General features: G+C 45.8%; 1 protein-coding gene and 1 non-coding gene across 2 annotated transcripts; both read left to right on the top strand.

Annotated features, from left to right (window-relative positions):
* The first annotated feature begins 256 nt into the window (after nt 1-256).
* Nucleotides 257-25,324, top strand: RPL13A (ribosomal protein L13a). Its single transcript, XM_085616308.1, has 8 exons — nt 257-397; nt 2,806-2,878; nt 3,306-3,371; nt 3,969-4,070; nt 23,929-24,014; nt 24,192-24,251; nt 24,933-25,055; nt 25,195-25,324. The coding sequence occupies exons 1-8, from the start codon at nt 257-259 to the stop codon at nt 25,279-25,281; spliced, it is 738 nt and encodes a 245-aa protein (XP_085472434.1). The 3' UTR covers nt 25,282-25,324.
* LOC146809460 (small nucleolar RNA SNORD34) lies at nt 24,050-24,120 on the top strand. The gene has a single exon (XR_014967330.1). It is a non-coding gene; the product is annotated as a small nucleolar RNA SNORD34 (small nucleolar RNA).
* Nucleotides 25,325-27,306: the final 1,982 nt, after the last annotated feature.

Below are 27,306 nucleotides of genomic sequence, written 5' to 3'. Positions count from 1 at the left end.
TGTATGACCTTAAGTGTTCTCCGTAAAGAAATATCATCTTTTCGCGTTCAGTGTCTGAAAATGTTAGGTATTACTCTAGGAGGCACGAAAATTATATATGAAAATACGTAGTAACGAGTGTGTGGCTTCATGAAATAAATAATAAACAACGTCCCTTCAGAAGTGATAATCGTCGTCTTTTAAGAACTTTTGAAGCTCAGTTCGTTATTACTGCTCGTCATTCCCCTAAAGTGGGCAAACTGCAAATCAATCGAAGATGGCAACGGAGTTAGTAGATGGTAGCGGAACGTTTGTAGTGACATCAGTTCCGGCTGCGCCCCTGGCACGTTGCTTAAGAAACCCCGTGCGTTACGGCGGTCTCTTTCCCAGCGCGCAGGCAGCCATGGCGGACCTAAAGGTGAGGATCTGTCCGGCGTGGCTTAGAAGGGGCTGGCAAGTGCAAGATGGTGATTCCGAAAGGGTACACTGTTTCGCAGGGAGCTGATGGAGTGTTCGCTTGAGGATCATTATGAACCAGTCTGATATGCTGGAGTCTCGGTGGCTTTTATGCTGTTGGCTGCAACACGTTTCAATCGGCTCAAATGGACGACTCGAGGGAGCTGTGCCTAACTAGTGCTGATATGCTGTTTCAACACGTTGTCAGTGGCGTTTGCATTATGTACTAGTAGTATTATTTCAAACCGACAGAAACGAATTGTTAAACGACTCAAGATGTGTCATATGAGAGGGATACTTCAAAGTTCGTTATGGTGGAATACTGTCTTTACTTTTATAGGCTCCTCCCCCTTAAAGAACTAGCATCTGTATGGCAGAAAACATTTTTTTTAATTCGCGTAGCGGATGAGGTTAGTCATTGTCGTGCATGGTACCATCACATTGTTCATATTCAGATAATGTCCGTTCTTTACTTTTTGTGGTGCACCCCGTCCACGGGTGAGTAATTTTTCATTACTACAAAAAACTGAGACTTTAGTTCCTAGTGACTTCAGACCTTTTATTAGTGTTACGGGTGTTTTTGTTTTTTATCCGACTTTTTCCAGGTAGGACGCTGTATAGAAACGTTGTTCGGGAGTAGCCAGAACAGCATTGGTTATTTAGCAAATTAGCAATACTGCTAGCCTTTATTGGCGTATCTCTATTTAATAGCAGCTCAGCTGAATTGAAGGCTGTGCAAAGAATTAACTTATGGGATGGATCCAAGTTGCTTCATAACACGTTGTCTTATCCCGTGTAGATGCGGCTGTTGGCATCAGAGTTCTGCAGCACCAACGTTTTACGCACAAGTTTGCCACATCTACAGTGTATTTGGCAGATTTCAACAAAAACGCCTCCTGCACAAATGGTCCAAGTTACTTTGCAAAGAGGTCCTCCTTGTCTTTATCCGTGCACACAGTGTGTACAATGTCAAACTGGTGCGAACTAGGTGAAACGCTTGCCTATATAGTATCAGTGCTTCGTATAGCGACACAAATGCTCATTGTCATGTTTGTCACCGTCATTTTATTCATCACTAGTTGAATCACCTAGTTAGCATCAACACCTTCACGATGGCTTTGGAGCAGTGATACCCTTTAGCTTTTTTGTGTAAAGCTGAAGCATGTCTTTTCACGAACCACTGACTAGCCCCTAAAGTTATGGTTGGTAACAAATTGAAGACTGGCATGGTTAACACTTTCACCATTACAATATTAGATTGAATCAAATAATTACATCCAATGCTGGTCTATTGATAAGTGAGTGACGTTTACGCTTTCACACAAATTAGGGGATTCATTATTGACAATATAATTATATTATGGAAACCGATCATTTAGCTGTGAAACTGCGGTATCCAGTGACCCGGTGGTTAAGTATTTGCTTTACAAGCACCTATGTAACCTAATTGGCATGCTTCGGAAAATAATTGCGACTTTTGGTGCAGTCCTTCGCGCAAGAGTGTATCATGTAGACTCGTATAGGGCTGTTTAGTGAAAAGGGTTTTTTGGTCTGTTGGTAGATGCTTGGACGGGGGTTTCTTGCAACTTTCAAAAGATACCGTTTTTTTTTTTACTGTAAGTTTTATATAGCGCTAGCTACACCCGGAGGTAACAGAGCGCTTTACATACATGGGTGCATGACAGAGGGATGCATACAGATAAAAGCCAAACATTATAAGTAGTCGTACATTGCATAGCAGGACATGACGATGCATGAGGATATAAGCAACACATTATATTAGGCATGCAGTGAAGGATGGAGGGGAAGCTCACGAGGTTGAAAACAGTCCAATCTCCACTTATCCATGATGGACAAATAAGCAGGGAATCAACTAGGTTATTGGAGTTTTGGTTCGTTGACTAGGAAGGTAAGGTCTTCTTGAGGAGAATGAGTTTCAGGTCCCTTTTGGAGCAGTAGGAGGGGTTGCAGCTGAGGTTAATCGTAAGTGAGTTCCATATCCTGGGTACGTTACCAGAAAAGGATCGGGACTGAGTGGTTGTCTTTTTGAATTTCGGGGGGATGAGAAGTGAGTTGGAACTTCTCAGGGATCTGGATCTTCCAGCTTTGACCTGTTTGCTGTTGAAGTATTTGGGAGGGAATTCGTCTTGGGGGAATGAAGTTTCATTTTCTTCAGGTGTTTTAGAGTACAACGCACTTTTTGTAGAGTCGTTGATGTGGTGTCATGTTTTATAAACATGAAGGCAATGAGAAGCTTAAAATGGAACAGTCCCTTTCTGATGGTGCAGCCTGTGATTGAATAAATTGTGATGCTTAGTTGTTTCCTAAAGATGCTGATAAATCTATAACTGTCATCTCTTCCTCCACTAGGTTCTAACCATTGATGGCCGAGGGCATCTCCTTGGACGACTTTCAGCCATAGTAGCTAAGCAGGTGTTGCTTGGTAAGTGACGATTGCGGTTTCACATATCCAGTATCATACTTTCGGGAAAGGAGTCATGGTCACGCTGCCACATTCTGTCACAATCATGAATGGCTTTTGTAACCCGTAGTGTTGATTGCTAATGAGAGGCTTTGCTGACATATGGGGTGCATCTTGGAATATGGAGCGTGTGTGTTCCGTTAGTGTTGCTGCAATGAATTGGTGTGAAAAGGTTTGTATGGGAGGGAGCGGAGGATGAGTTCTCGTCCCTGTCCAACAATATTGAAAATAAACAAATGTCGGGGACGAGAAGCTGTTTGCTAGTTAGGTTTCAAAATGGATTGCTACTGTAAAGTCCTTCCGATGAGTAACTGCAGTAAAATAGTTCAAAACAATGAGTCGCATAACCTGTCTCGATAAAGTAAACTTGGTTGTACTTCTCTTACAGGTCGTAAAGTGGTTGTTGTAAGATGCGAGGGCATCAACATCTCTGGCAACTTCTATCGAAACAAACGTAAGTGCTGCTTTTTTTGTTCTTTCTAATACGATCTCTGGATTTCACAATTGTCTAGTTTAATGTTTCTGTATATTTCCCTCTGGCTCCTGTAAAGTGCTCATAGTGGGAAATACAAATTGCACAGTGAACTGTTGACATGTATTTGGTACAATGGGTTAAATTGGCTCCTGTCCATTCATTTTGCTTTTGAGAGCTTAGTTTGGATTTTTTCATAGCCACTGTGGCTCCATCATTGATGAGAACTGAGCATAAAGTTATTCGGAGGGAATCTGGTGCTCCCAGGATATTACATAAATGGAGATAAGACATAATGGGCATGTAGCATACCTGTTAACCGTAAACATTGAGGCAGTGCTGCACATCATGGGTAACTTTTTTCCTCTCGAGGGTACAAGTGAAATTGTTGCTTTGCAAGTAATGGCTGGTATTTGCAGTCAGGGGGGCGGAGGGGTCATTATTATTATGGCGATTTGTAGTTTCCTGGTCTGTGTGAGCTATGGCCATTTGTCAGGATGGCGCCAAGCCCTATTTGGCTCGTACACTTTCCCACTTGCCTTCTTTTAAGCTGCTGTAATTGTGGTTTCTTTTGTTTAGTGAAGTACCTTGCTTTCTTGCGAAAGAGAATGAACACCAACCCATCTCGTGGCCCATACCACTTCAGAGCCCCTAGTCGCATCTTCTGGAGGACAGTCCGAGGTAAGTCAGCTTGGGCTCATGTGGTCTCTTTTTGCACACAGGTTTCCATACTAGAACATGGGAAGTGCGCAGGGAGTCTTGGCATAAACAGATTAGATATAGAGATGACTTGTGGCAGCAAGGAAGATCCAATATTCTTTACTTGCCTGTTGGCAACATAGAAAAGGAATGTGAAAAGTTTATATGAAATGGATGACGTCTTGAGGTTTGGGCAGAAATAACCATAAATAAACCAACCTACAGGGCAGAAAAGTAGTTTGTGTATATGAAGCGTACTGGGCACAATGCCTGCACCTTTGAAAATGATTACCTCTAGCTCAGGGTTTTCTTGCGCTAGGGACTAAATTAGTGAGCTAGCCCACTAAAGAGCGTACACTAAGTTGCTGGATCCCAAGGCGCAACAAACAAATACTTTGAAAATGTATCCATTTTGTTGAGTTCAGGTGGTGGGGAGCATACCTGCTGAACTTCTCTGGTCTTCCCAAGACCATGTTGTGGACAAGCACTTAAACTTTGGGCCGAACACTGTGGACAGAGAAACTATCCCTACCAACCTCCATTCTTTCACATACCTAGAAATGCAGAATACAGATACTAGGCCTAGCTTGCCATCAGGTACTGAGAGGGCGTGGCTCTGCTTTCATTGCTGTGCCTTAACATTCATTGGGGGTTGGCACAGGAGTTGTAATTAGTGATAGCCGCATCAGGCAATTATCTCTCAAACTAGGTGACTGGAGGCCTGTTTTTACGTCTTGCCTAGGCAGCGCTTTCACGGTCTTTGAGACCTTCTGTATTCAGGATATGGTCACTAAGCTCCACCCATTTTTCAGTCGAGCCTATGGTAGCGCACATGTGCTGCATAGGAAATCGAACTCTTGGAATTGCTTCAGTAGAAGCTCATGCATGTGATCACACGCTATTAGCCTTTGTCTGGCTTTAGCACGCAATTGGCCAAAGGCATGTGGATGTCCCAGCTTTTAGGGAAATGTTCAACTCGGAACGTTTTTCTCTCGGGAGCCAGCAGTGGTGCCCAGGGGCCATCTGTTTTTAATTAGCGTGGCTTCGCTTGTCTGTTTATACAGTGGCGTGGGAAAGGTCCTGATTAATTCCCATCACTTTACCCTGCGGTGATGTCTTGTCAGCTGCTGCTTCCATAGCTCGCCATCTTCTTGCTTTACCACTAGGACTGACTGCCCGGCTGCGCTAGGACTTCTTACCCAAGAGTTCCCTGCAAGGTTTTCATGATTATTATTCGTTTCTGTTATTGCCTGTCTGTAAATAGCGAAGCGCCACACTTGCAGGCTCGTGGCACTAGACAAAGTCAGCACCAGCCTTAGTGCAGCTGAGCTCCGCTCCAAGTTCACCTACACCCAGACACTGGTGCTATCCTTTCTGCAGCGCCAAGAGGGGTTTCTTCTAGGCTCCAGTGCGCACTGTGGGTGAGTTTTGGAAGATTTTTGATGCAGTGACAAGAGTGAAAGTCCTTTCTTGAAGTAGTTGGCAGGGGGGACTTTGGTTCTAGAATGGCTGGGTCACCACCTCTTTCCAGGCACAAGGCTTCTAGCCGCTTTCTGTTAAGAGACGGCAGTGTTCCATGGAGACTAGTGAATATTTTGCGGAAACGCCGTCCAGCAAGGGGTAACGTGTTAATGTGGTTCCTACCCAGGTAATGCCACACATGAGCAGTATTCTTGCCCCAGCAGCTCATCTGTGCACAAGTGCTCCTTGGTTCGCACTGTAAGCGCTACCTCCTTCCTGTGGTGAGAGCTCACAGGTGCCACGTGAATCTGATGTAAATATCCTCCTGAAACTGAATATTCCTTGGCGATTATTTAGTATTGCGAGATTGTTGCTTGTTTGTGGCATTATGTGGTGGTGAACTAGGAATCCTATTCATACGCGGTTAACCCCTCGGCTGTCGTTTCCACAAAATATTTACTTTTCTCAACAGAACAGTGGTGTCGCAGCGGGAAAGCAGACTAGAAGCCGTGTGCCTGGAAAGCGGTGAGGAAGCCACCCTATCATCTCTTTGGGAAGGTTAGCGCCAATTCTGCCAACTATTTCAAAAAGACTTTCCCTCTTTTCACTGTACACTAAGGCACTATAGCTGCACCTAGTCAGAAGTGCACCAGTGTGAAAGTAGGACACCAACTAACAGGTGTTACCAAGTGCGTGCTAGCTTTACTCTTGGGGATTCTAGCACCTATTCGGGAAATACTGGAAGTCTAGGAGCTTGCAAAGGGAGCCTGGCAATAGTGTGGTGGAATCTGTATGCAACAAAAAATGCTTTTCTCAATAGGTTCAGCCAGACTAGCTTGAATCCAGTGTCAAAGTGAACAAGGGACCCATGTCTGGGCATACTCTGCCAACTTGGGGAGTTTTGAAATATTCGCTAGACTTAACGGGTGCCTTAATAGTGTTTCTGTAGATATTGTGACACTTAAAGTCATTTTGCGAAGAACCTAATGAGATCTGAATTTTAAAAAAAGTTTGCCTGGTGGCTGCTCCTTTTGGATTTCCATTCAAAGATGGCCACTCGCTTTGCTGGAGCTGCTGATAGACTTGCTGGTTCACACCCCCTCATTCGACTCTCAGCCTACCAGTAGAATGGGCCTCCCCATAGCTGCCGGCAAGGAGTGTTTAAGAAAATACGCTGCAGTTTGCCATCTCACAAGGCACATACAATAAAATAAAACATAACTAAACTAACATCCCAAAGGCGAGGCCTATTGGCTATGCCAATGCTTGTTCTAATTGGCTCCTGTCACGGTCTTTTGTAAATAGTGGCTTTTGATTGGATGATGGGTGTAGTAGTACCTCCTTAGTACTGCCTTCTCTTGTAACCTCCCGTGAGCACACCCCCTGTTACATGTGATGTTACTCTGGATCTGTTTGCGTTTTGTGTGAGCAATTTTTTCCCCCTCCTTTTTGGAGCACTGGCATGCCATGTTGGAGCTTTAATAATGGCGGTGACTTTCTTATAGCGAGACTTGCCCAAATCCATAATTCATTTTTTATGGAGAGGCACGCCAAGCTTGATATTCATGTTAGTCGTGCACCTTTTTTAATTATCTCCCATGCCCCATTTAAACTTCAATAATGGCGGCCGCGTGGCTTCATATAAAGCGGGTCACCCAAATCTTGTTTTAATTGTATATTTGTCAGCACATTTGGCAGCCGCGCAGCTTTCTTATAGCATGCACTGCCAAAATCTTTTTTTAATAAAATGCAGCACGACAAGCTTGTGCTTTTTTTTTTTTTTTTTTTTTTTTTTTTTTTTTTGGTGGCACATCGCTGATTTGAGGGTATCTGTTCCGTCAGCCTCCCTTGCCTGACCCGCGTTATCCTCCCGTTGCAGCATGTATACTTAGTTTCTCCTTGATGCAGGCAGATAATTCTGCTTTCCTTCCCTGGTACGTCCACTTCAGGCTGCATGAATCCTCTGCATGTGTATTTGGTAATATTGTGTTGCTCCTGCCTGTGCTTAACTAGTTACATGCTGGATTATTTTAGTACAGCTTCTGTTCACTAGCTTTTCCTTTTTATCAGCACTTTTTCTGAGTGCCTGTTCAGTCCTGTATCCCAACACCCTTCTGCTATGCAGCTTAAAAAAAACCACCTCCCTGATAGCTTTACCTATGTCTGCCTCGTAAATGCGTGTTTGAGTATCTCTGGCCCAACTCCTTCCAGTTTATACTCCCCACATTGGTCTTCTCCATGGAGTTTTAGACTTCTCACGTTTCTCCTTTACGCCTCCCCACTCCTTCCTTGGGTGGAGACAGTGTTTTGCTGTGCCTTGTCTAGCTCGTGGCTCCCCTTTATCTGAGTGTAATTTCAAATGTTGAGCATGTAAGTCCATAAACAAAGCATTTACAATGCAAGAGGTCTTGCATTTTCAAGAGTCTGAGCTATTGGCACTGTAAATGATGCCGTGTTTTGAAAGCCTGCAAGTGGTGCGCAAACGTCCATTTTACAAAGTGCATGTGTGCGCATCACTTGCAGGTTTTCAAAACACATGAAAGGAATTGTCATTTACAGTGCCAATAGCTCTTCAGACTCTTGTATTGCAGATGTTTGTTACTAGGACTGCCACAATCAATCTAATGGATTTCTTTCAGTCTAGCCTATTTTATGGCTGGGTACCTACAGAACCTTGGAATGAAGACTCAAAACAAATGCAATTAACTTCACATGCTAGCTCGGAGTGGTGGAGTTTGAGTATTTAAAGCATTGCGCAGAAAGGTAATGCTGCATTTGAGTTGACACGCTGAAGCTTACATAAAAGGGATGGATGGAATGCTTTGATCTCAGCCACTGGTACAACCCATCAGTCCATCGTTATTTTGCACACCATGCCATCTCGGTTTAGATGCAGCCATGTGCTAATCTGCCTTGCCCCTGCTCCAGTTGGAACAGTCCAGCCCAAATGGTCATGTCTTGCCTAACTTGGAACACAAGCAACCCAGGAACTGTTTAACCCTCATTCGGCCCATAAGCCAGTTATAGCTTGGATCTAATGGCAGTGTGATACCCGCATTTTGACATACCAGTCATTCTTATTGCAACACTTATGGTATGCAAAAAAACCTAACATGCTTTACATTTCCCCCATAGTGCATTGCTAATGAGCAGCTCTTTACGCCATTAGCATGGCTGACATCACACTTAAAGTGAATGACAGTGCTGGGCCAAATTAGGTCTTTTGAGTTAACATTAACTCTGATGTCCAACATGGGGCTGCACAAGATAATCAAACTTGAAGGCTCTGGAGTCTGGTGATGGAGCCAGAGCAGGTTATATCAATGCCGACAGGCAGCCCTATAGTAAGTGTGCAAGTAATAAAACCGTACTAGTGTTTGCGCATGGAGTGCCTTTAACACTCCCACACAACGTTAGGAGGTCCTCTTGCTTTTAACGCTGCTACAAAGTACATTCTCTGCTTAGGAAGCAATCCCACAACTTCAATGCAAACGCTGCAAAGTTGTGTTTAATGCTTACGAGAAATATGAAAGACACTACTTGCGGGTGATAGTGTGCTGCTACCGAGTCATGCATTCCTACAAGGTGTAATGGAGTGCTTAGTTTGTCATGGTCTAGAGGTAGGAATTGCAAAAGTTGTGAAATGTGGGTTTACGATGCATATCTGTTGCAGCTCGCATTAGTGTAGTTGAATTAGATCATGGGTGATAGTACAGATGTCTGAACTGGTAGATCGTGAGCTAAAAATCTAACCAAGAAAGCGCTCAATGTGCTGATATTTGTGTAGCTTGCTCAAACCCCCTAATCAAGATTTTCCAAGGTAAATTTCCTCATTCATTTACAGGTGTAACACTTCCATCTCTCTTCAGTAATTGCACGGATATAAGCGCTGTATGATTGTAGGCAGTTCTGCCCAGGTACGGTAGTAGATTACCACAATGTATGGTGCATGAGTAGCTGTAGATAACTCGTGCGTGGCATTCTCCTGCATCTAGAGTTTGATCTGAGTTGGTGCAAGTTTTTCTGCAAAGAATTATTTCGAGTCACAAGTTAAAGTGACCTCTCCTCTTGGGTTTGTGTGTGCTTGTGCTCTGGGTCAAGACTGTTACAGTGCTCTTCTGTTTTACACTCTAAATTAGGCAGTAGTTTGGGTTGTGAATTACCACGGAGTATTATAGAAAGCTTCATGACTCCTCCAGTTGTGCTTTCACTGTGACTCCTACTGGGCATCGCCCTACGATGCCATCGTATTAACTCCACAAGGTTCTCTAGAGAATGCCCTGCTGGTGAAGGAATTGGCCCTTCTGTTTCTGCCCTTGCTGCCATACGAAATATCCACTGGTTCACATCAGGTCTGTGATCTGTTTGTCACAGGAACACAGAGGCAGATAACATGGCCTGTTGCTCCTGCCTCTCAAATAAAATATTTCAAGATAGTCTCGCACATAAGCTCAATGCAGCGGAGGACATGCCTAGCATCTTCAGCGGTAAAGAGGAACACCCTGAAGATTTTATAGCTGAAGATGCATTCTCCACGAAGGGCTGTTCCGACTCATCAGTCAACTTACAGATGACTGACGTGACACCATTCCATGAGTACATTACCCCCTGTTTCTTTGAACATGAGAACACACAGCCCCTCTTGATACGCTTGGACCACCACTGCCTCTTGGCCCTGGTCGGTACCGAAGGACTGGTTTGGACACTCCACATTCCAGCTCGGTGCTGAAACACCAGGCAAAGCCTTCCATGCCAACCACCCCTGTGCCCCATCACTGACCATGGATTCCTCACTACCAGGCTGGGTCACAGTGGAGGTTCTCTGGGACGACACGCATCACTCAACTTAAACTACCTGGAGCTTCAAGTTTTCTCAGCTGGAAGGATAATGACAGCTGTGTACTACCTACTAAAACAGGGTGGAAGAGAACTCTGTATAGCTCTTGTGCCTCCAAGCATTTGGCTCCGGGTCCTGTGTCGCAGCAATAATTTGTTAGCAGAACATCTTCTGGGAACAGACCATTTTGCTGTCCTTTTAGGATGCAGCAACAAGTCCATGAACGAGAACGCGACTTCACATTTCCTCCTCCCTTGCTTCACAAGTGGGGATTTCTTCACATCTGTTTGCAACCACGTGCAATGCAAAATGCCCAACATTGCCTCTAGATTACCACCCCCACTATCCATGGGCAATTCTCTATGGATGAGTTGGTCAGCAATATTTGCCTATGCTTTTCCACCTCTATCCTTTGCTTCTGATTTTCGAACTTAGGGTTCGAGGCATATAAGCTGCAGATTGTACACTTTTGCATAGATCGCCATCTGGTGTTGGGCACGGATGTTTGCATGTTTTTGTCTTCGAAGTCTTTAATCACTAGTTTGGTGACTCCTTCGGTCGACAGTGCGCATGGGCATTGGCTCCATCCTTAGTTTTTTTTTTTTCCGGCTATCGGGTTCGGATGGGACTTACTGTGCCCCCTTTCGATGCACAATCACTGCTAAACGACTATTGTCTTGATTGCATACCCTTCAATGCGCACCCTCAATGACCACTTCGAAAACTCACGAATTTCTCCGCAGGCCACAGGGCCTACCCACGTCTAATGAGACGTTGATGGAACTGACTCACTTTAGGAAATGTCCCCAGTGTGGTGCTGCCGCCTCTCCCACTCATTCCGTTAGTGATTTGGAAACTCTTAACATTCCCTCACAATGATCCTAGTTGCTCCAACATGGGCATGGCAACCATGGTTCACAACTCTATTGGCACTATCAGTAGTACCACATCAAAAGCTATGCCTCTTGCCCAAACTTCTTACTCAGAACCATATCAAGATAAGACACCCAGATCCCAATCAACTCAACCTTGTGATCTGGCACCTGAGATCTTACAGTTCGGCTGCCTTAATCTCCCACCAGACTGTCTAAATGTTGTTAGAGGCTAGACTCCTACCACCAGGGCATACTATGCAGCAAAATGGAAACAATTGGTCCTTTACTGCACGCCCAACAACATTGGCCCTCTAGATGCTTCCATTCAGAACATTATCCAATACCTCTTGCATCTACAACAATGTAACTAGCATATACATCTATTGGGTTACATCTAGCTGCCATAGTGGCCCAACTACTAAACAGACATTTGTCTGTTTCGAGTTCCTGCTATTAAAGCTTTTATGGAAGGACTCAAAAGAATAATTCCACCAAGAGCTCCACCCTCTGTGGTATGGAACCTTAATGTAGTCCTTACCAGACTAATGGGTCCGCCTTTGAACCTCTCCACAAATGCGAACTACAGTTCCTCACTTGGAAAGTAGCCTTTCTAATTGCAATCACATCTCTGAGTAACTCCAGGCAGTTCGAGGCATGTGGGCTGCTGAATTCATATCTGTGCATAGATCGCCGCCTAGTGTTGGGTCCGGATGTTTGCACGTTGTTGTCCTGGAAGAGTCTTCGAAGTATCCTTGGATAGGTGACTCCTCCCCTGGACTACAGTGCGCATGGGCATCCTCTCCATCCTCAGATTGTTTTTTTCCGCCATTGGGTTCGGATGTGCTATCTTAGCTCAAGTTAGGAAAATATTTTTTCGAGGCCAAAAGGCCTTTAGTTCGCGTCGGTACTGTTTATCGATCGGGTTTCGATAGAATTTGTTAGTTTACTAACTTTCAGCACCGACTGCTTTCGCATTTACCTGTCCATCGACGACTTCGACGATGGAATCCAGGACGCCGTTCAAAAGGTGTCCGGTATGCAATGCGAAGTACCCACACATCGACGTCCATCCGGTGTGCAACAAATGCCTTTCGCCGGACCACGACGAATCAACATGCATGGCCTGTGCCCGGTTCCGCTCAAAGAAGACTCTGCGGAATCGACGAGCGGCGAGACTCGAGGCGCAGCACGCGGCACCGGCCCCGACAGACATCTTCGGCGAGGCCGAGGACGTCGAGGAATTGGAAGTCTTGCCCTCCAGTCCCGTTTCCGAACACGAACCCGGATCGGACGAGGAAGACGAGTCACTCTTCCACAGAGGTGAAGACGACACCGAGGTAGGAGACGACGAGGAGGCCTTCGGGGCCGAAGAAAGTAGCTCCAATGATGAACAAGGCCTACCTGTTCAAACCGTTCAAACACCAGTGCCACAGCCTATGGCTCCGGTCGAGGGATCGCCTTCGGGCCTTACCCGAGACCCATCCCGCAGTTCTTCGGCCCCGCCCTCGGGCCCGGCCTCGGACGTTCCGCGGCAGCCATTACTACATAAACAGGCTGGTTTCCCTATCACAAAACCGAAACCGAAAGCTGCTCAGGTTCCACCGAAACCGAAACTGAAAGTAGCGCTGGTCGGATCGAGGCCTTCGACGCCAGCGCACCGCGTCGGCACCGACCGCACCAAGAGGGACTTCGGTGCCGAACTTGAGGCGGGCGACGTTGGAGTCGACAAACGGAAAAAAGCCATCGGCACCGACAAACCTGCTCGGCTACCGGCACCGACGACACCAAGGGCCGTACCGCCTGCTGTGTCTCACATCGCTCCCTCGACGACACCTAAGCCTCAGGTATCGAAGACTTCGACGGTGATCTCTTCACCCCGACTCGATGACCCTCCGGCACCGAAAAAATCTACGGCCGCCTCTACGAGCCTGGCCGGTGCCAAAGCCTCGAAGGCGCCCCAAGTACGACCTGGTGTGACGCAAGGCAGCAAAACCACACCTGTCCTCCAGGACACGTCGGGCTCCGGTTCGGTCGGAGCTCCCGCAGCCTCTTCGGTGCCGACCAACATTACCTTCGGCTTGCCTCCGTCAACAATCCCAAAAATGTTCCAACTCAGGACACGGGTCACCCAACCTACGGTCACACCTGCTGAGACGTCTCCAGCACGTATCATCGACGCCGGCACTGGCAGAATGATTCTCCAGGACCGAAGGATAACTTCGGAGCCGCCATTGGACCCTTTCAGGATCCCACTAAAAAGGAAGTTGCCTGCAGAATCGGAACCTCTCCTTTATGAACCCTTCCATTCATCCTACCAGGATCCACACCGGTTCTCCCCCACATGCTCCGATACAGACGCATTGGAGGACTACATGGCTGACCAAGTCCCCTACCATGTAGACACGGACCCTGATGACCAGCAGGACCCTGATCAAACTTGGGGCGACCCTGCAGACCCCAGTGCACCTCTCGATGCACAGGATCCACAACTCTATGGGGCAAAGACATCTCCTACGGAGGATACTGCAGCGTTCAATGCTCTTATCGAACGTGCTGCCAATAACCATGGGGTGCAGCTTCACTCTGATACCATCGAAGATGACTTTCTAATGGACACCTTTGCATCCTCAGAAAGACATGTAAAGACTCTGCCAATGTTGAAGGGGGTCCTCAAACCAGCCAAGGACATTTTCAAAGAACCCTCCAGGGCACGAGTGATAAACCCCAGGATTGATAAAAAATACAGATCAGCACCTGGGGATCCTACTTACATCAGAGGACAATTACCACTCGACTCCATCGTCGTAGCGAATGCACGCAAGAGGGCACACTCGCAAACAACAGGTGACGCTCCTCCCCCGGACAAAGAGTCCAAGGTGTTAGAAACCTCTGGCAAGCGAGTTGCCGCCCAAGCTGCCAACATATGGCGCATAGCCAACACTCAAGCGCTCCTTGCTCGCTATGATAGAGCGCACTATGACACACTTGAGCAAATATTCCAACATCTCCCTGACCAGTTCAAGGAAGGCGCAGAAATGCTCATCAGAGAAGGACAGCTACTAACGAACGCTTCCATCAAATGCGCACTAGATGTTGCAGACACGGCTGCCAGAGCCATAAACACAAGCGTCATGTTGCGACGACATGCCTGGCTACGGATCTCAGGATTCAAGCCTGAGGTACAAAACAATATACTGAACCAGCCCGTCAACCCCGACTATTTATTCGGGCCAGAGGTTGACACCACCCTCAAAGATAAAAAAGGATACGGACACTGCAAAGTCCATGGGCGCACTACAAACTCAGTCCTTTCGGAGCGGCTCCTTTCGTCGCCCCGGAAACAAGGGAGCAGGTAGAGGACAGGGGTCACAACAAACATATAACAAAGGCAATACACAGACCACCTATGATAAAAACACCCGAGGTGGATATCGTGGCTCCAGCACAAAGGGCAGAGGACGCGGCTACGGCAACACCAGGTCCTCCCCCAAGAACAAGCAGTGACGCCCTCTCCCTTCCTCCCGACCACATAACACCTGTCGGGGGGGCTACAAAGGTTCCTGTCCACGTGGAATTCCATCACCACGGACAGGTGGGTCAAAGATATTATAAAATACGGTTACTGTCTGGAGTTAACCTCCACTCCACCCACAATACCACCAAGAAGCCGTCCTATGTCCTCAGAGCACTTAACGCTCTTACAGCAAGAAGTGCAAAGTATGCTTCTAAAAGGCGCTATAGAGGTCGTACCCATCCACGAGCAGGGTGCGGGAGTGTACTCCCACTACTTCTTAATTCCAAAAAAGGACGGGTCGCTCAGACCTATATTGGACCTGAGACCCCTGAACCAGTACATTCTTTCAGAGCACTTTCATATGCTCACTCTACAGCAAGTCCTTCCGCTTCTCAAGCAGGGAGACTTCCTAGCCACACTGGACCTCAAGGATGCGTACTTTCACATACCCATCCACCCCTCACACAAAAAATACCTCAGGTTCACTGTTCAGGGGCAGCACTATCAGTTCAAAGTCCTTCCCTTCGGCGTGACAACAGCGCCCAGGGTTTTCACGAAGTGCCTCGCTACGGTGGCAGCACATCTACGGAGGCAGCATATACACGTCTACCCCTACCTAGACGACTGGCTCGTTCAAGCGAAGTCAGCCCAGCAATGTGCAAGCCACATGTCCCGCACCATTCACCTTCTTCACAGTCTGGGATTCTCACTGAATTATCCAAAGTCCCATCTCCAGCCCGCACACGTACAACAGTACCTAGGTGCGACTATAGACACTCTGGCGGCCACAGCTCCGCCAAATTTAGTGAGGATCGACAGCATACAACTGCTGATCTCCAAATTCAAACCCAATCACTCACTTCCAGCGCGAGTGTTCATGCAGTTGATAGGCATGATGGCCTCCTGCATCTTCATAGTCCCGCACGCGAGATTACATATGCGCCCACTTCAGGAGTGCCTAGCACGTCAGTGGAATCAGGCTCAAGGACAGTTAAAGGACCTAGTGTTGGTGAGCGGTCGGGCATACAACTCTCTGCATTGGTGGAATCCACAAAACCTTTGCAAGGGCCGACCGTTCCAAGAGCCTGTCCCACAAATAGTACTGACAGCGGACGCGTCTCTCCAGGGATGGGGAGCTCATGTACTCCACTACACAGTGCAAGGACTATGGACAACACAACAAAAGAAGTTGCACATCAACCTTCTGGAATTGATGGCAATCTTCCTAGCCATGAAGGCGTTCAAAGTACATCTATGCAACAAGGTCGTGTTGATCCGGACGGACAACATGACCGCAATGTACTACATACAGAAACAGGGAGGCACACACTCTCCACAGTTGTCTCATCTGGCTCAGAGCATGTGGAAGTGGGCCATTCAAAGGAACATGTTCCTCATGGCGGAACACCTCCCTGGCAAGGACAACCAGATGGCGGATCTGCTCAGCAGACACAGCCACCAAATGCACGAGTGGGAGTTACACCCATCAGTACTCCAACCGTACTTTCAGCAGTGGGGTCATCCGGAGATAGACCTATTCGCGACAAGCGAAAACGCAAAATGCCCAAGCTTCGCCGCCAGATTCCCACATCCGCAGTCGCAGGGCAATGCGATATGGATGAACTGGTCCGGCAGATTTGCGTACGCTTTTCCCCCAGCGCCATTGATACCGCTAGTGGCCCGCAAACTCCGACAACACTCCCTGACACTCGTCCTAGTTGCTCCCACGTGGGCACGCCAGCCGTGGTACACCACCTTCCTCGAACTTTCCGTGGTGCCGCATCAAAGGCTGCGGATCAAACCCGCGCATTTGACGCAGAACCATGGAGAGGTTCAGCACCCAGATCCGCAACAGCTGAATCTGGCGATCTGGCTCCTGAAGTCCTAGAGTTTGGCTATCTCAAACTGCCACCTGACTGTATGGACATCATCAAGGAGGCCAGGAGACCCACTACCAGAGCTTGCTATGCAGCCAAATGGAAAAGGTTCGTCATTTATTGCGGAAATAATGACATCAACCCGCTGGACGCATCCATCCAAAACATCATCTGTTATCTCTTACACCTATATCGATGCAATCTGGCGTACACCTCTATACGTGTCCATTTGACCGCAATATCAGCCTATCTGCAAACCAGGCAGCACCTCTCTCTATTCAGAGTGCCTGCCATCAAAGCATTCTTGGAGGGGCTCAAACGAGTCATTCCACCTAGTCACCCACCGGCTCCAATGTGGAACCTCAACTTGGTCCTCACACGCCTGATGGGTCCACCCTTTGAACCTCTACACTCATGCGAGATTCAATTCCTTACCTGGAAAGTGGCCTTCCTAGTAGCGATCACTTCCCTCAGAAGAGTTAGTGAACTCCAGGCACTAACCGTTCAAGAGCCATTTATTCAGGTTCACGCTAACAGGGTCGTACTACGTACCAACCCCAAGTTCATGCCCAAGGTAATATCACAGTTCCACATGAACCAGACTATTGAACTGCCCGTTTTCTTCCAAAACCCACAAACTGTTGCAGAAAGGGCACTACATACACTAGATGTACGGAGGGCCCTCATGTACTACATCGACAGGACTAAACCATTCAGGAAGACAAAACAACTGTTCGTTGCCTTTGCCCCACACCACAAAGGTAACGCCATCTCCAAAGCAGGGATAGCCAGATGGATAGTTAAGTGTATTCAAATCTGTTATCAAAAGGCAAAACGCACATTAACTATTCCACCACGAGCCCACTCAACACGTAAGTTGGGGGCTTCCATGGCCTTCCTAGGAAATATTCCCCTGCATGATATATGCAGAGCAGCCACATGGTCCACTACACACACATTTACAAAACACTATTGCGTAGATGTGCAGTCAAAACAGCAGGCAGCTGTAGGACAGGCTGTTCTCAAAACACTTTTTCAGACCGCTGCAGCTGGCACGGGTAGCCGCCGCTAATAGAGGGCACTGCTATGTATTCTATGCACAGATATGAATTCAGCAGCCCACATGCCTCGAACTGAATATGCTACTTACCAGTATGCATCTGTTCTTGGCATGTAGGGCTGCTGACATTCATATCGCCCTCCCTCCTCCCCGGCGCCTGTCGCAGCTGCAGCTCTCAGAATTACTGCAAGCATGGTCATCACTTTCTGTATCTACTCCATCACTGCCACAATGGCGAAAAACAATCTGAGGATGGAGAGGATGCCCATGCGCACTGTAGTCCAGGGGAGGAGTCACCTATCCAAGGATACTTCGAAGACTCTTCCAGGACAACAACGTGCAAACATCCGGACCCAACACTAGGCGGCGATCTATGCACAGATATGAATGTCAGCAGCCCTACATGCCAAGAACAGATGCATACTGGTAAGTAGCATATTCATTAACCATTCAAGAACCATTTTTACAGATCCATCATAACGTTGTTCTTTGGACTAACCCAAAATTTGTACCCCAAGTAGTATCTGCCTTTCATCTCAACCAGTCTGAACTTCCAGTGTTTTTCCCTCAACCAGACTCTGTGGTAGAAAGGGCTCTAAACGCCTTAGATGTTTAAAGCGCAATATTCCACTAAATTGAAAGAACAAAATCCTTTAGGGAAACCGTTTTTTTTTTTTTTTTTGTTTTTTTTTTTTTTTGTGGCTTTCTCCCCACCTCAAAAAGCTAATCCTATATCCAAAACAGGAATTGCAAGGTGGATTGTGAAATGCATACAAATGTGCTACGTCAAAGCCAAACGCACATTAACCATTCCCCCCTAGAGCTCACTCCATGCAAACTAGGGACATCTATGGCATTCTTGTGGAACATTCCCCTAGATGGCATATGCAAAGCAGTAACTTGGGCTAAAGCACACACCTTGACAACACTGTGTAGATGTGCAGGCAAAACGACAAGCTAGTGTGGGCCGGGATGTATTAACACTATTTCAAACTACTGCAACAGATCCAGGTAGCCACTGCTAATGAGGTAACTGCTGTATAGTCTATGCAATCTGCAGCTCATATGCCTCGAACGTGCTAATTATCAAAATGCATCTGTTCTTGGCATGTAGAGCTCCAGAGTTTTATACGCCCACCCGCCTCCCCGGATACCTCTGTTCCAGTATTATCTTACTTGCATTACACATGGGACATATTTCTATTTTTCACTACATTTAACCCTACGTGGCTAAAACAATCTATGGATGGAGCCGATGCTCATGCGCACTGTCGACCGAAGGAGTCACCAACCTCGTGACTACAAAGACGACTTCGAAGGCAAACATCCAAGCCCAACACCAGATGGCGATCTATGCAAAAGTGTACAACTCTGCAGCTCTACATGCCAAGAACAGATAAGTAGCATTCTCCTTCCATCTCACTCCTGCTAGTAGCTCCCCCATGGCGCTCAACCTGAGGTCCTAGATTTCAGCTACCTCAATCTTCCACCAGAATGTATGTCTGTTCTCAAAGAAACACTTGGGCTTACCACAAGGGCGTGCTAAGCGGCTAAATGTTAGAATTGTTACTGTCCTACAACACCCATTCAATGCCACGGTACAAAACATTGTTACCCACTTAACTATCTCGGCTCTCATTAACATCTATACAGCTACATCTTGCTGCAGTGGCTGCCTATCTACAAAATGGACACCTGTCTTTATTCAATGTACCAGTTGTTAAAGCCTGTGTGGAAGGTCTTTAGTAATTCTACCTGCACCTTCCTAGAATCTTGACATCTTGTTCTCACAAGACTTAATATCTCTCGCATGGTGTCCTTTCTATTTGCCACTACATGTGTTGGTGAGCTCCAGGCATTAACCATAGAAGAACCTTTAGAGACAGATTGAAACTAAATTCCTTCCAAAGGTAGTCTCACTTTAGCCTCAATTGAGTAGCCAGTATTTTTTCCACCACCAGACTGCTGCAAAAAGGTTTCCCCATACATTAGATGCCAAAAGAGCCGTTATGCACTACTTGGAACTAAAACTTTTCAGAAAACAATGGTCAATTTGTGGTCTCCCCTCCGTACAAAGGATAGCCCAAATCCGTAATCTCCAGATGTATAGTTAAATGCTTTCAAACTTTCTTACGTTAAGCCACAAGAACTTTCTGCCCCCCAGAGCTCACTAATCGAAAGATAGGGGTTTCTATGGCTTTCCTATGCAACATACGACTTTGCTAACCTATGTAAAGCAGCTACATGATCTACATCACACCTTCACTCTACATTGTGTGGATGTTCTAACACCAACAAGCTACAGTAGGACTGAGTTACGTGCACTCTTTCAAACCACTGCAACACCCACAAGTTGGCCACCACTTTGAGGAGCACTGCTTTAATCTTTGTAAAGCATGGGTATCTACAGCTACACTTACCTTGAAGGATTGTTACTTGCTCTGTAAGGATCCGTTCTTGGCATGCAGTGCTGTAGATTCAGATGTGCCCACCCTCCTCCCTGGGCACATGTGGCTGTTGGTTTCCTTTACCTTTTTGCTCTGCGTGGACAGCGCTCAACTATACTTGACACTCGATTGTCACATGCCTGTGTGAAATCTTAAGTGGAGTCGATGCCCAGGTGTATCTCAAAGTAGTCACCAGAACTCATGACTTGAAGCTCTCTGAAGAAAAAACGTGTACGCATCCAGATCCAACACTAGATGGTAGGAGTACACAAAGCATGTGAATCTTCATATTGCATGTCTCGAACAGATGCTTATGTAACATCCTTCCTTTTGCACTTGATTCTTGTGGCACTATACTAATGAAGTACCTGTAAATAGGTCCTTTTGGAGCATCCTTGTATCCATCTTGGGCCCGCTTATCCCAATTCTAATGGAGACCACCTGGGATTTTGCACATGAACCCCCATTGTCATTTAATGCACCCTGTTTTGAAGTATACCACTGGTGTGGCAAAGCTTATAAAGCAAGCACCCTTGTGTAGTTTTAGGTCTCGCCTGACCCAGCGCATGCGCTGGTCTGGCGAGACGTATTAGGGCTCCAAAAAGTGCTACCAGGCCAGCCTAGAGCTACAGTGCACCAGCCTAGAGCTACAGTGCATGCAGGCACGCACCGCGGTTACTTTCACTTTCGGCGGCACGGCTGCTTTGTTTGATCGCGATCACTTTCACGGCCGATTGGCATTGACAATAAGTCCCGCTTTTGGGACCGTATAAGTATTCAGTTACACAACTGTTGCATGGCTAAACACTTGTATGGTCCCAAAGGCGCGACCTATTGGCTATGCCAATACATGTTTATTCTGTTATATGTTGAGCAGTCAATTCAATTTGTAACTTTATTCGATTGTGAATGGAATACAATCATAAAAGTGTAAAATAACAATACAGTTCATTATAAAAAGGAGATTATTAAAAAGACACATATGGAAAATACATTAGCAAGAGAATAGGGAGAGAAACCATTTACACGATCCTTTTTCTAATAAAAATCACTTTCTTTAAGTACAATGTGATAGTTGCAACACCAAGGCAATTGTCCAACCGTTGAATTTCATACATGGCCGGGCGGCATTGCCGATTACCAATCTCTCTTAAAAGTAACAAATGGGCACTCCTCATTTGATGGTAAAATTTACAAAATAAAACCTGCATTGTGCTTTGGGGAGAACTTCCATCACAGGGACAAGGAGGTAAAATATGGGACCAGTTATTAACTGATGGGAAGCTTACCAATCTGTGAAATAGGCCAGCCTAAAACGGGTTAATAAAAATCTGTCATAGTTACTAGTAACATGGATCAAATAGGGCTGAATATTAAAAGTTAAGATCAAGTGATGATTTAAAACAGTGGGTTTTGTAATCTCAGCAGTAATTCTTAGGGATTCTAGAAAGAGCAACCCCTCTTTTTTGAGCTCTTTCCGTGAGATATCGGACATGGTATGGGGTTTTAAAAAATAGTCCAATTTGCCAATGTCTCTTAAGAATTTTTGAACATAATTCAACCACGGTATCCTCGAGTATCCATCTAATTTTAAGACATCTGCCAGTATGACTCTATTGAGTTTGTGTTCTTCTTTTGTCCAAACCCTATGCCAAAGTAGCACCGGTTCCAACTTGATACAGTCAGATATAAAAGACCCAGTTCAGAGTGGCAAATAAAATTAGAGGAACTCCTAGGAACAGCGAGGATACATTTTAAGAAGGAATTTTCAAGAACCTGAAGCTGAGAAACATCCGCAAAGCCCCAGATCCCACTACCATACATTGCGGCCGAAACACTTTTGGCTTTATAGTTAATTCAACAGGTGGTCTGGTGCCTAATTTTCTCGAAGGATCTAAGGGCGGCAATTGCACGACTCATTACCAATTTTTTAGCTAATATAGCCTCGCTCCAAGCATCCTTCGCGGTAAATAAAATACCCAGGTAGGAGAATTGCTTTGTACAAGATCCACTGCTGACCTTCAATAAATATAGTCTTTAACTTTTGCACTTCTACCACAGCGCATGATGGTTTTTGATATATTGACTCGTTAGCCCAAATCTTTCATAAAAAGGGCAAAATTCTCAACCATGCTTTGTAGACCCACTTGGGTGCAAGACATTAGTGCGGCATCGTCCGCATACATTAACGGAATAGGACGACCAGATGCATGTGGGGGATCAAAACTTGTATCACACAGGGCGTTCTCTAATCCGTTAATATACAAGTTAAAAAGGAGTGGTGCCAGGACACAACCCTGCCTAACACCACACCTAATGGGGATTTTGCCCGTGCACTCTCCCGTTCGTCCAAAACGGACCCGAGCAGATGCATCACTATAAAAGCGTTTAAGAAAATAAATAATTTTCTTCAACCCCAATTTGATCCAAGAGTGTCCATAGTTTAGAATGGATCACACAGTCAAAAGCGGCTGAGAGGTCAACAAAAGCCACGAACAGGTTCTCCCTCTTAGCCCTGGTGTACTTCCCGGCGAGCATTAGAAAGTTATGGCCCTGTTCCACTGTACCCAGGCCGGGAGGCGAGACTTATTAAGAGGGCTCCAAAAAGTGCTACCAGGCCAGCCTAGAGCTACAGTGCATGCAGGCGCACGCCGCGGTTACTTTCACTTTCGGCGGCACGGCTGCTTTGTTTGATCGCGATCACTTTCACGGCCGCTTGGCATTGACAATAAGTCTCGCTTTTGGGACCTTATAAGTATTTAGTTACGCAACTGTTGCATGGCTAAACACTTGTATGGTCCCAAAGGCGAGACCTATTGGCTATGCCAATACTTGTTTATTCTGTTATGTGTTGAGCAGTCCATTTTGGAGGTATGGTGAGAAAGTTGGGTTGAGATGACACCGGAGGGACAAGAATGAGTGAAGAGAAGGTGCAGGAGAGGATGCAGGGTAGAGTGGAAGCTAAATGTGAAGTGAGCAGCGAGAAGGCAGGAGTAGAAAGGCAGGAATGAGATGAAAGCAATTGCAAGGAAGACCAGGGTAAAGAAAGGGGTGAAAAGTAAATCCTAGAGATGTTTGGAGAAGGCCCTTGTTCCCACACTCGTGTAACTGCATGGAGTGTGGGGCAGCAGTCACCCCGGTTCTAGGGCATGGGGCAGGTCGTGTCTGCCTTTGACTCGATCGGGTGCTCTGGGCTTACTCCTGGTGCAGCCAGCAGCTGGCGGGCATGGCCTGAGCCTGCCCTTCATGCCTGCATTGTGTACAGCCTCCCGGATACGTGGGAATGGCCCTGCCATTGCAAAGGTTTGCAGGGGGTTGGAGTGCCTCCTTCCTAGTGCTGTGAGTAGTGCAAAGGGAGCATAATTGTGCAAGAACAGCCATGGACAGGAGACTCCTCACGATCATTAACTACCAGAGGCAGAAAACTGTTCTAATCATGCCAGCAGCAGCAGTAAGGCTAGATTACCTAGCATAACCAGCTGATAGTTTCCAACGCTTTGTGAACTAGCTCGCTGCGTCTATAGCAGTTTGTTGCCTTATGATTGTTGGCGCAGGCTTCAAATGTCCGTGGAGACACTAGAGTAGGTGTAGGGGTGAGCAGCCATGACTGCTCACTATGAATATGCAAGTCTAGTAACTGTGCTCGGTTTGAGTTCTCCTTTTATAGCGGAGATTTAAACCCCTTTTTAGTAATTTTCTGTAGTTGATGGAAACGTAACACAAATGTTCTTTATTCCGCACATATGGTGACGTGTATCTAACTTTACAGGTATGCTGCCCCACAAGACAAAGCGTGGCCAGGCTGCCTTGGAAAGGCTGAAGGTCTTTGATGGCATCCCTCCTCCGTACGATAAGGCAAGCCTCTTTGTATTACTCTGATTAATATAACCATGTCCATGATGATTCTCTTTACCTACATTGTTCGAATTACTACATGAGAACACAACAGAACTGAGACGTTCCCAGTGACAAGATAAAATGGTGTCCTGTTTACTGGTCATGTATTTATTGATCGCTATCCTCTCTCGACAGCGAAAGCGTATGGTGGTCCCAGCAGCCCTGAAGATTGTGCGTTTGAAACCAACACGCAAGGTATAAAGCTTTTTTGATCAATTGTATGTTCTGGGGTGTACTGGAACGAAACTCTAATCGGAAGATCGCCTAGCTCCTGTCCTAAAGAAAAGACAATGATTTATAAGTTACATATTTTAATATTTACAACCAGGCACTGAAGGATAATTCAAACATCTCCTAAACTGCAACATTTTCCCCGCTTAAACATAAATGCAGATCTGTGTGCTGTGTAGGCTGCACCTTAATCTCCAGAACGAAACGTGTATCGCTGTATGCCGAGAACTAGAAAATCGCACTAGATTTCTTGAATGAAACTGAACTGACCCTTTAGACATTTGAACGTCTAGAGACCGTTAAAGCAACATTCGGCCTCTGCGCATGCGTTCATCCGCAGAGCACTGCCGTTACCTCGATGCCAGGGTCTAAGGGGGCAGCCTTTCATTGCGTTTTGTGACAGCCTCGTTTGGGAGCTTCTCTCCAAGTGCTCTATCTTCCTTTCCCTCTACATTAGACAATACGATCTCTTGCTTCTCCATATTGATGCTTCCCACCTGTTGGTTCTTTCCATGTTTTTTCACGCTATTGCTACCTAATCAGTTTGTTGTTAAATGGTAGATTCTAAACCATGTGCACCTAAAATTGATAGTGGAAAATGAAGCTGGTATTTTATTGGCTCTGGTCTCGTCTGCTCTCTTGTAGTATGCATACCTGGGCCGCCTTGCTCACGAGGTCGGCTGGAAGTACCAAGCAATCACAGCGACTTTGGAAGAGAAGCGTAAAGAAAAGGCCAAAATGCATTACGAGAAAAAGAAGACTGTGATGGTAATTGATTTTTACATGATGGCTCATTTGCGTTTCCTTAATTCCGTTTTGCCACTACATGCCCTGCTAGTGGTTAATGAGATTTTGGGGCAGTGTAGAGCGCATATTTAAAAAAAAAAAACCTGTTCTCTCGTTTCAGAAACTAAAGAAACAGGCGGAGAAGAACGTCGAAAGCAAGATCTCAAAGTACACAGATGTTTTGAAGCAATATGGAATCCTTGTGTAGGAGCCTCGCTTTCAGACTGCAAAAATAAATATTTAAACATTGATCTCTGCCTTGTGTTAATCGGACACTTTTTGGTAGTTTTTTGATCTTATGGAGAGCAAGTGGCCGTATTTTTGGCAGTCCATTGCTCATAGAAATTGAAAATAATCTTAATCGGAGTGCCTTTAATCAGACTACAGGAGACACTATAAAGTCAAATGTTTTCTAACTCTATAAATATAGATGTTGGTGTAGAAAACTATTTAGTGCTTCTGTAGGGTTGGCCTACTGGTTGAAGTACAGTAGTCTCAATTGAGCCGGGAATGTTCTAGGTTGTCTGGTGTCCAAGGGTATCGCCTGATCACCTAGAATGTTCTGCCTTAAACTTGGACAATTAACACTTTTTTTTTTGTGTAAACTTTCTATGATTCTTTCTGTAGCCAGTGCCGATTTGCGAGTTAGTAACTTACCGGTGGTTATAGGGGCTTTTTTCCGCTCGACTGGAGTTCTGATTGAGGAGAGCTGAAAAGCGCAGTTATCATTTCAAGACTGCTGGTCCTCTCCCAGAGCTGCCCCCACCCCCTTGACTGATATGGTGGCTTCCTGTGCAAATGCCAAGCGTGTCCTCAGTGGGTATCCTGCTCTTAGTGATTTGGTGCCAGGCTGCATGGGGTTCTCATGTCCCTTTACCATTTTAGCGCCTTAATAGACTTTTTTTATTTTCTTAATTTGGTGAAAATGTCCAATGCTTTCAGTATTTGATACCTACGTCTGGTCTAGAAACTTCTACATACCATTGTACTGTAGACTCCCCAGCCCCCCCTCTTTTACAATAGCCTGTACATTAAGGTTCTGTAGGCTGTACAAGTAGCTTCACCTATTGATGTCTGTAATATGACGTTTTTCCATTCCTGTTGGATTTGATACTCCATCGTCTGCATTATAATCTGTGCCATTATTGGGCATATTGATTTAGACATGTTCTTTTAAAGTATTGACTTCTACGAGTGCAGTATCCTGAAACCTTCCTACTCCTAATCAATATGTATTAGTTAATGAGGGACGGGAGGAAAAAACTGAATTCAGCCAAGTTGGACTCGTTATGCCAGTTGTCTTGAGTGAGGGCTTGTTCAGTGGTAAGTGACCCTAGGGCACTGCTGTTCTGCCATTTTGTTGTTTTTGTCCCTCACGACTTCAGTCGCTAACCCACGCGTTTTACAGCGGAAGTGATTACAGTTTTGCATACTCAATTATGCTTTTGTGAAACTTTAATCCAGTACTGTATGTATGTTACTGGTGCGATTCCGGTTAAATTGGATTCTTATCTAGCTTCATTTCAGTGAGCACTTTTGCTTCCTACCCATGTGAATGGGAATTAAGCTAAAAAAAATCCGGATATCTGCATTTGGTCCCTGCTTCTGATGTTTTTTTTTAAATGGAGAAAAATATCTGCTAAATGGGAGTGTGTGACTTATGAATCTAGTTTCATGCTGCTGCGCTAGTCTGTAATGTGCAGTTTTAGGGGTCTACTGCCTCAGTTCTCTGCGCGGATTAGTCTGCAGGTGGTAGATAAATATAGAACTGTATAATGCTGAATTACCATCAATATCTGTATTGCTCGTATTTTGGTTACTATGCAATACTATTGGAGGTGTAACCTATTGCCCATGAGGGGGAACCCTTTAATACATTATTTTTAGAACCCCTCAGGAAATTTATCTAAATGGGAGTTACTTAAACAAATATTAAACTTATTACAACAAGCAATTTTACGAATAAAATCCTTTTACTTCTAGTATTGTCACTTCTTAGTATATGGTAATTAAAGTCAAATGGTTAAGAATTGGTCAAACTAAAGTGACGTACGTAAACACCTTAATGCACTCGTCCCACTCACCCCCATCAAGGATACTCCCTTGAATATTCCGTATTGTTCCATGTTTCAGAACCAAAGGTTGAAGCAAGAGAGGGTTAACTTAGTCCAAAGCTTGTTTGGATGCATGTTCTTGGCATCTTGAGGCCTGCTAGACAACGCACTCTGCCTGC

The sequence above is a fragment of the Triturus cristatus genome, chromosome 7 (genome assembly GCF_964204655.1).
Source record: "Triturus cristatus chromosome 7, aTriCri1.1, whole genome shotgun sequence".
Classification (NCBI taxonomy): domain Eukaryota; kingdom Metazoa; phylum Chordata; class Amphibia; order Caudata; family Salamandridae; genus Triturus; species Triturus cristatus.
The sequence above is the reverse complement of the archived record's forward strand: the minus strand, read 5'-3'. Positions and strand labels throughout refer to the sequence as shown.

Bases quoted from the DNA above. Each gene is read 5' to 3' on its own strand.
- RPL13A (XM_085616308.1), top strand. From the start codon at position 257: ATGGCAACGGAGTTAGTAGATGGTAGCGGAACGTTTGTAGTGACATCA. The intron at 3,372-3,968 runs GTAAGTGCTGCT...TCTTTTGTTTAG, and splicing joins CAACTTCTATCGAAACAAAC to TGAAGTACCTTGCTTTCTTG. The intron at 25,056-25,194 runs GTAATTGATTTT...CTCTCGTTTCAG, and splicing joins AGAAAAAGAAGACTGTGATG to AAACTAAAGAAACAGGCGGA.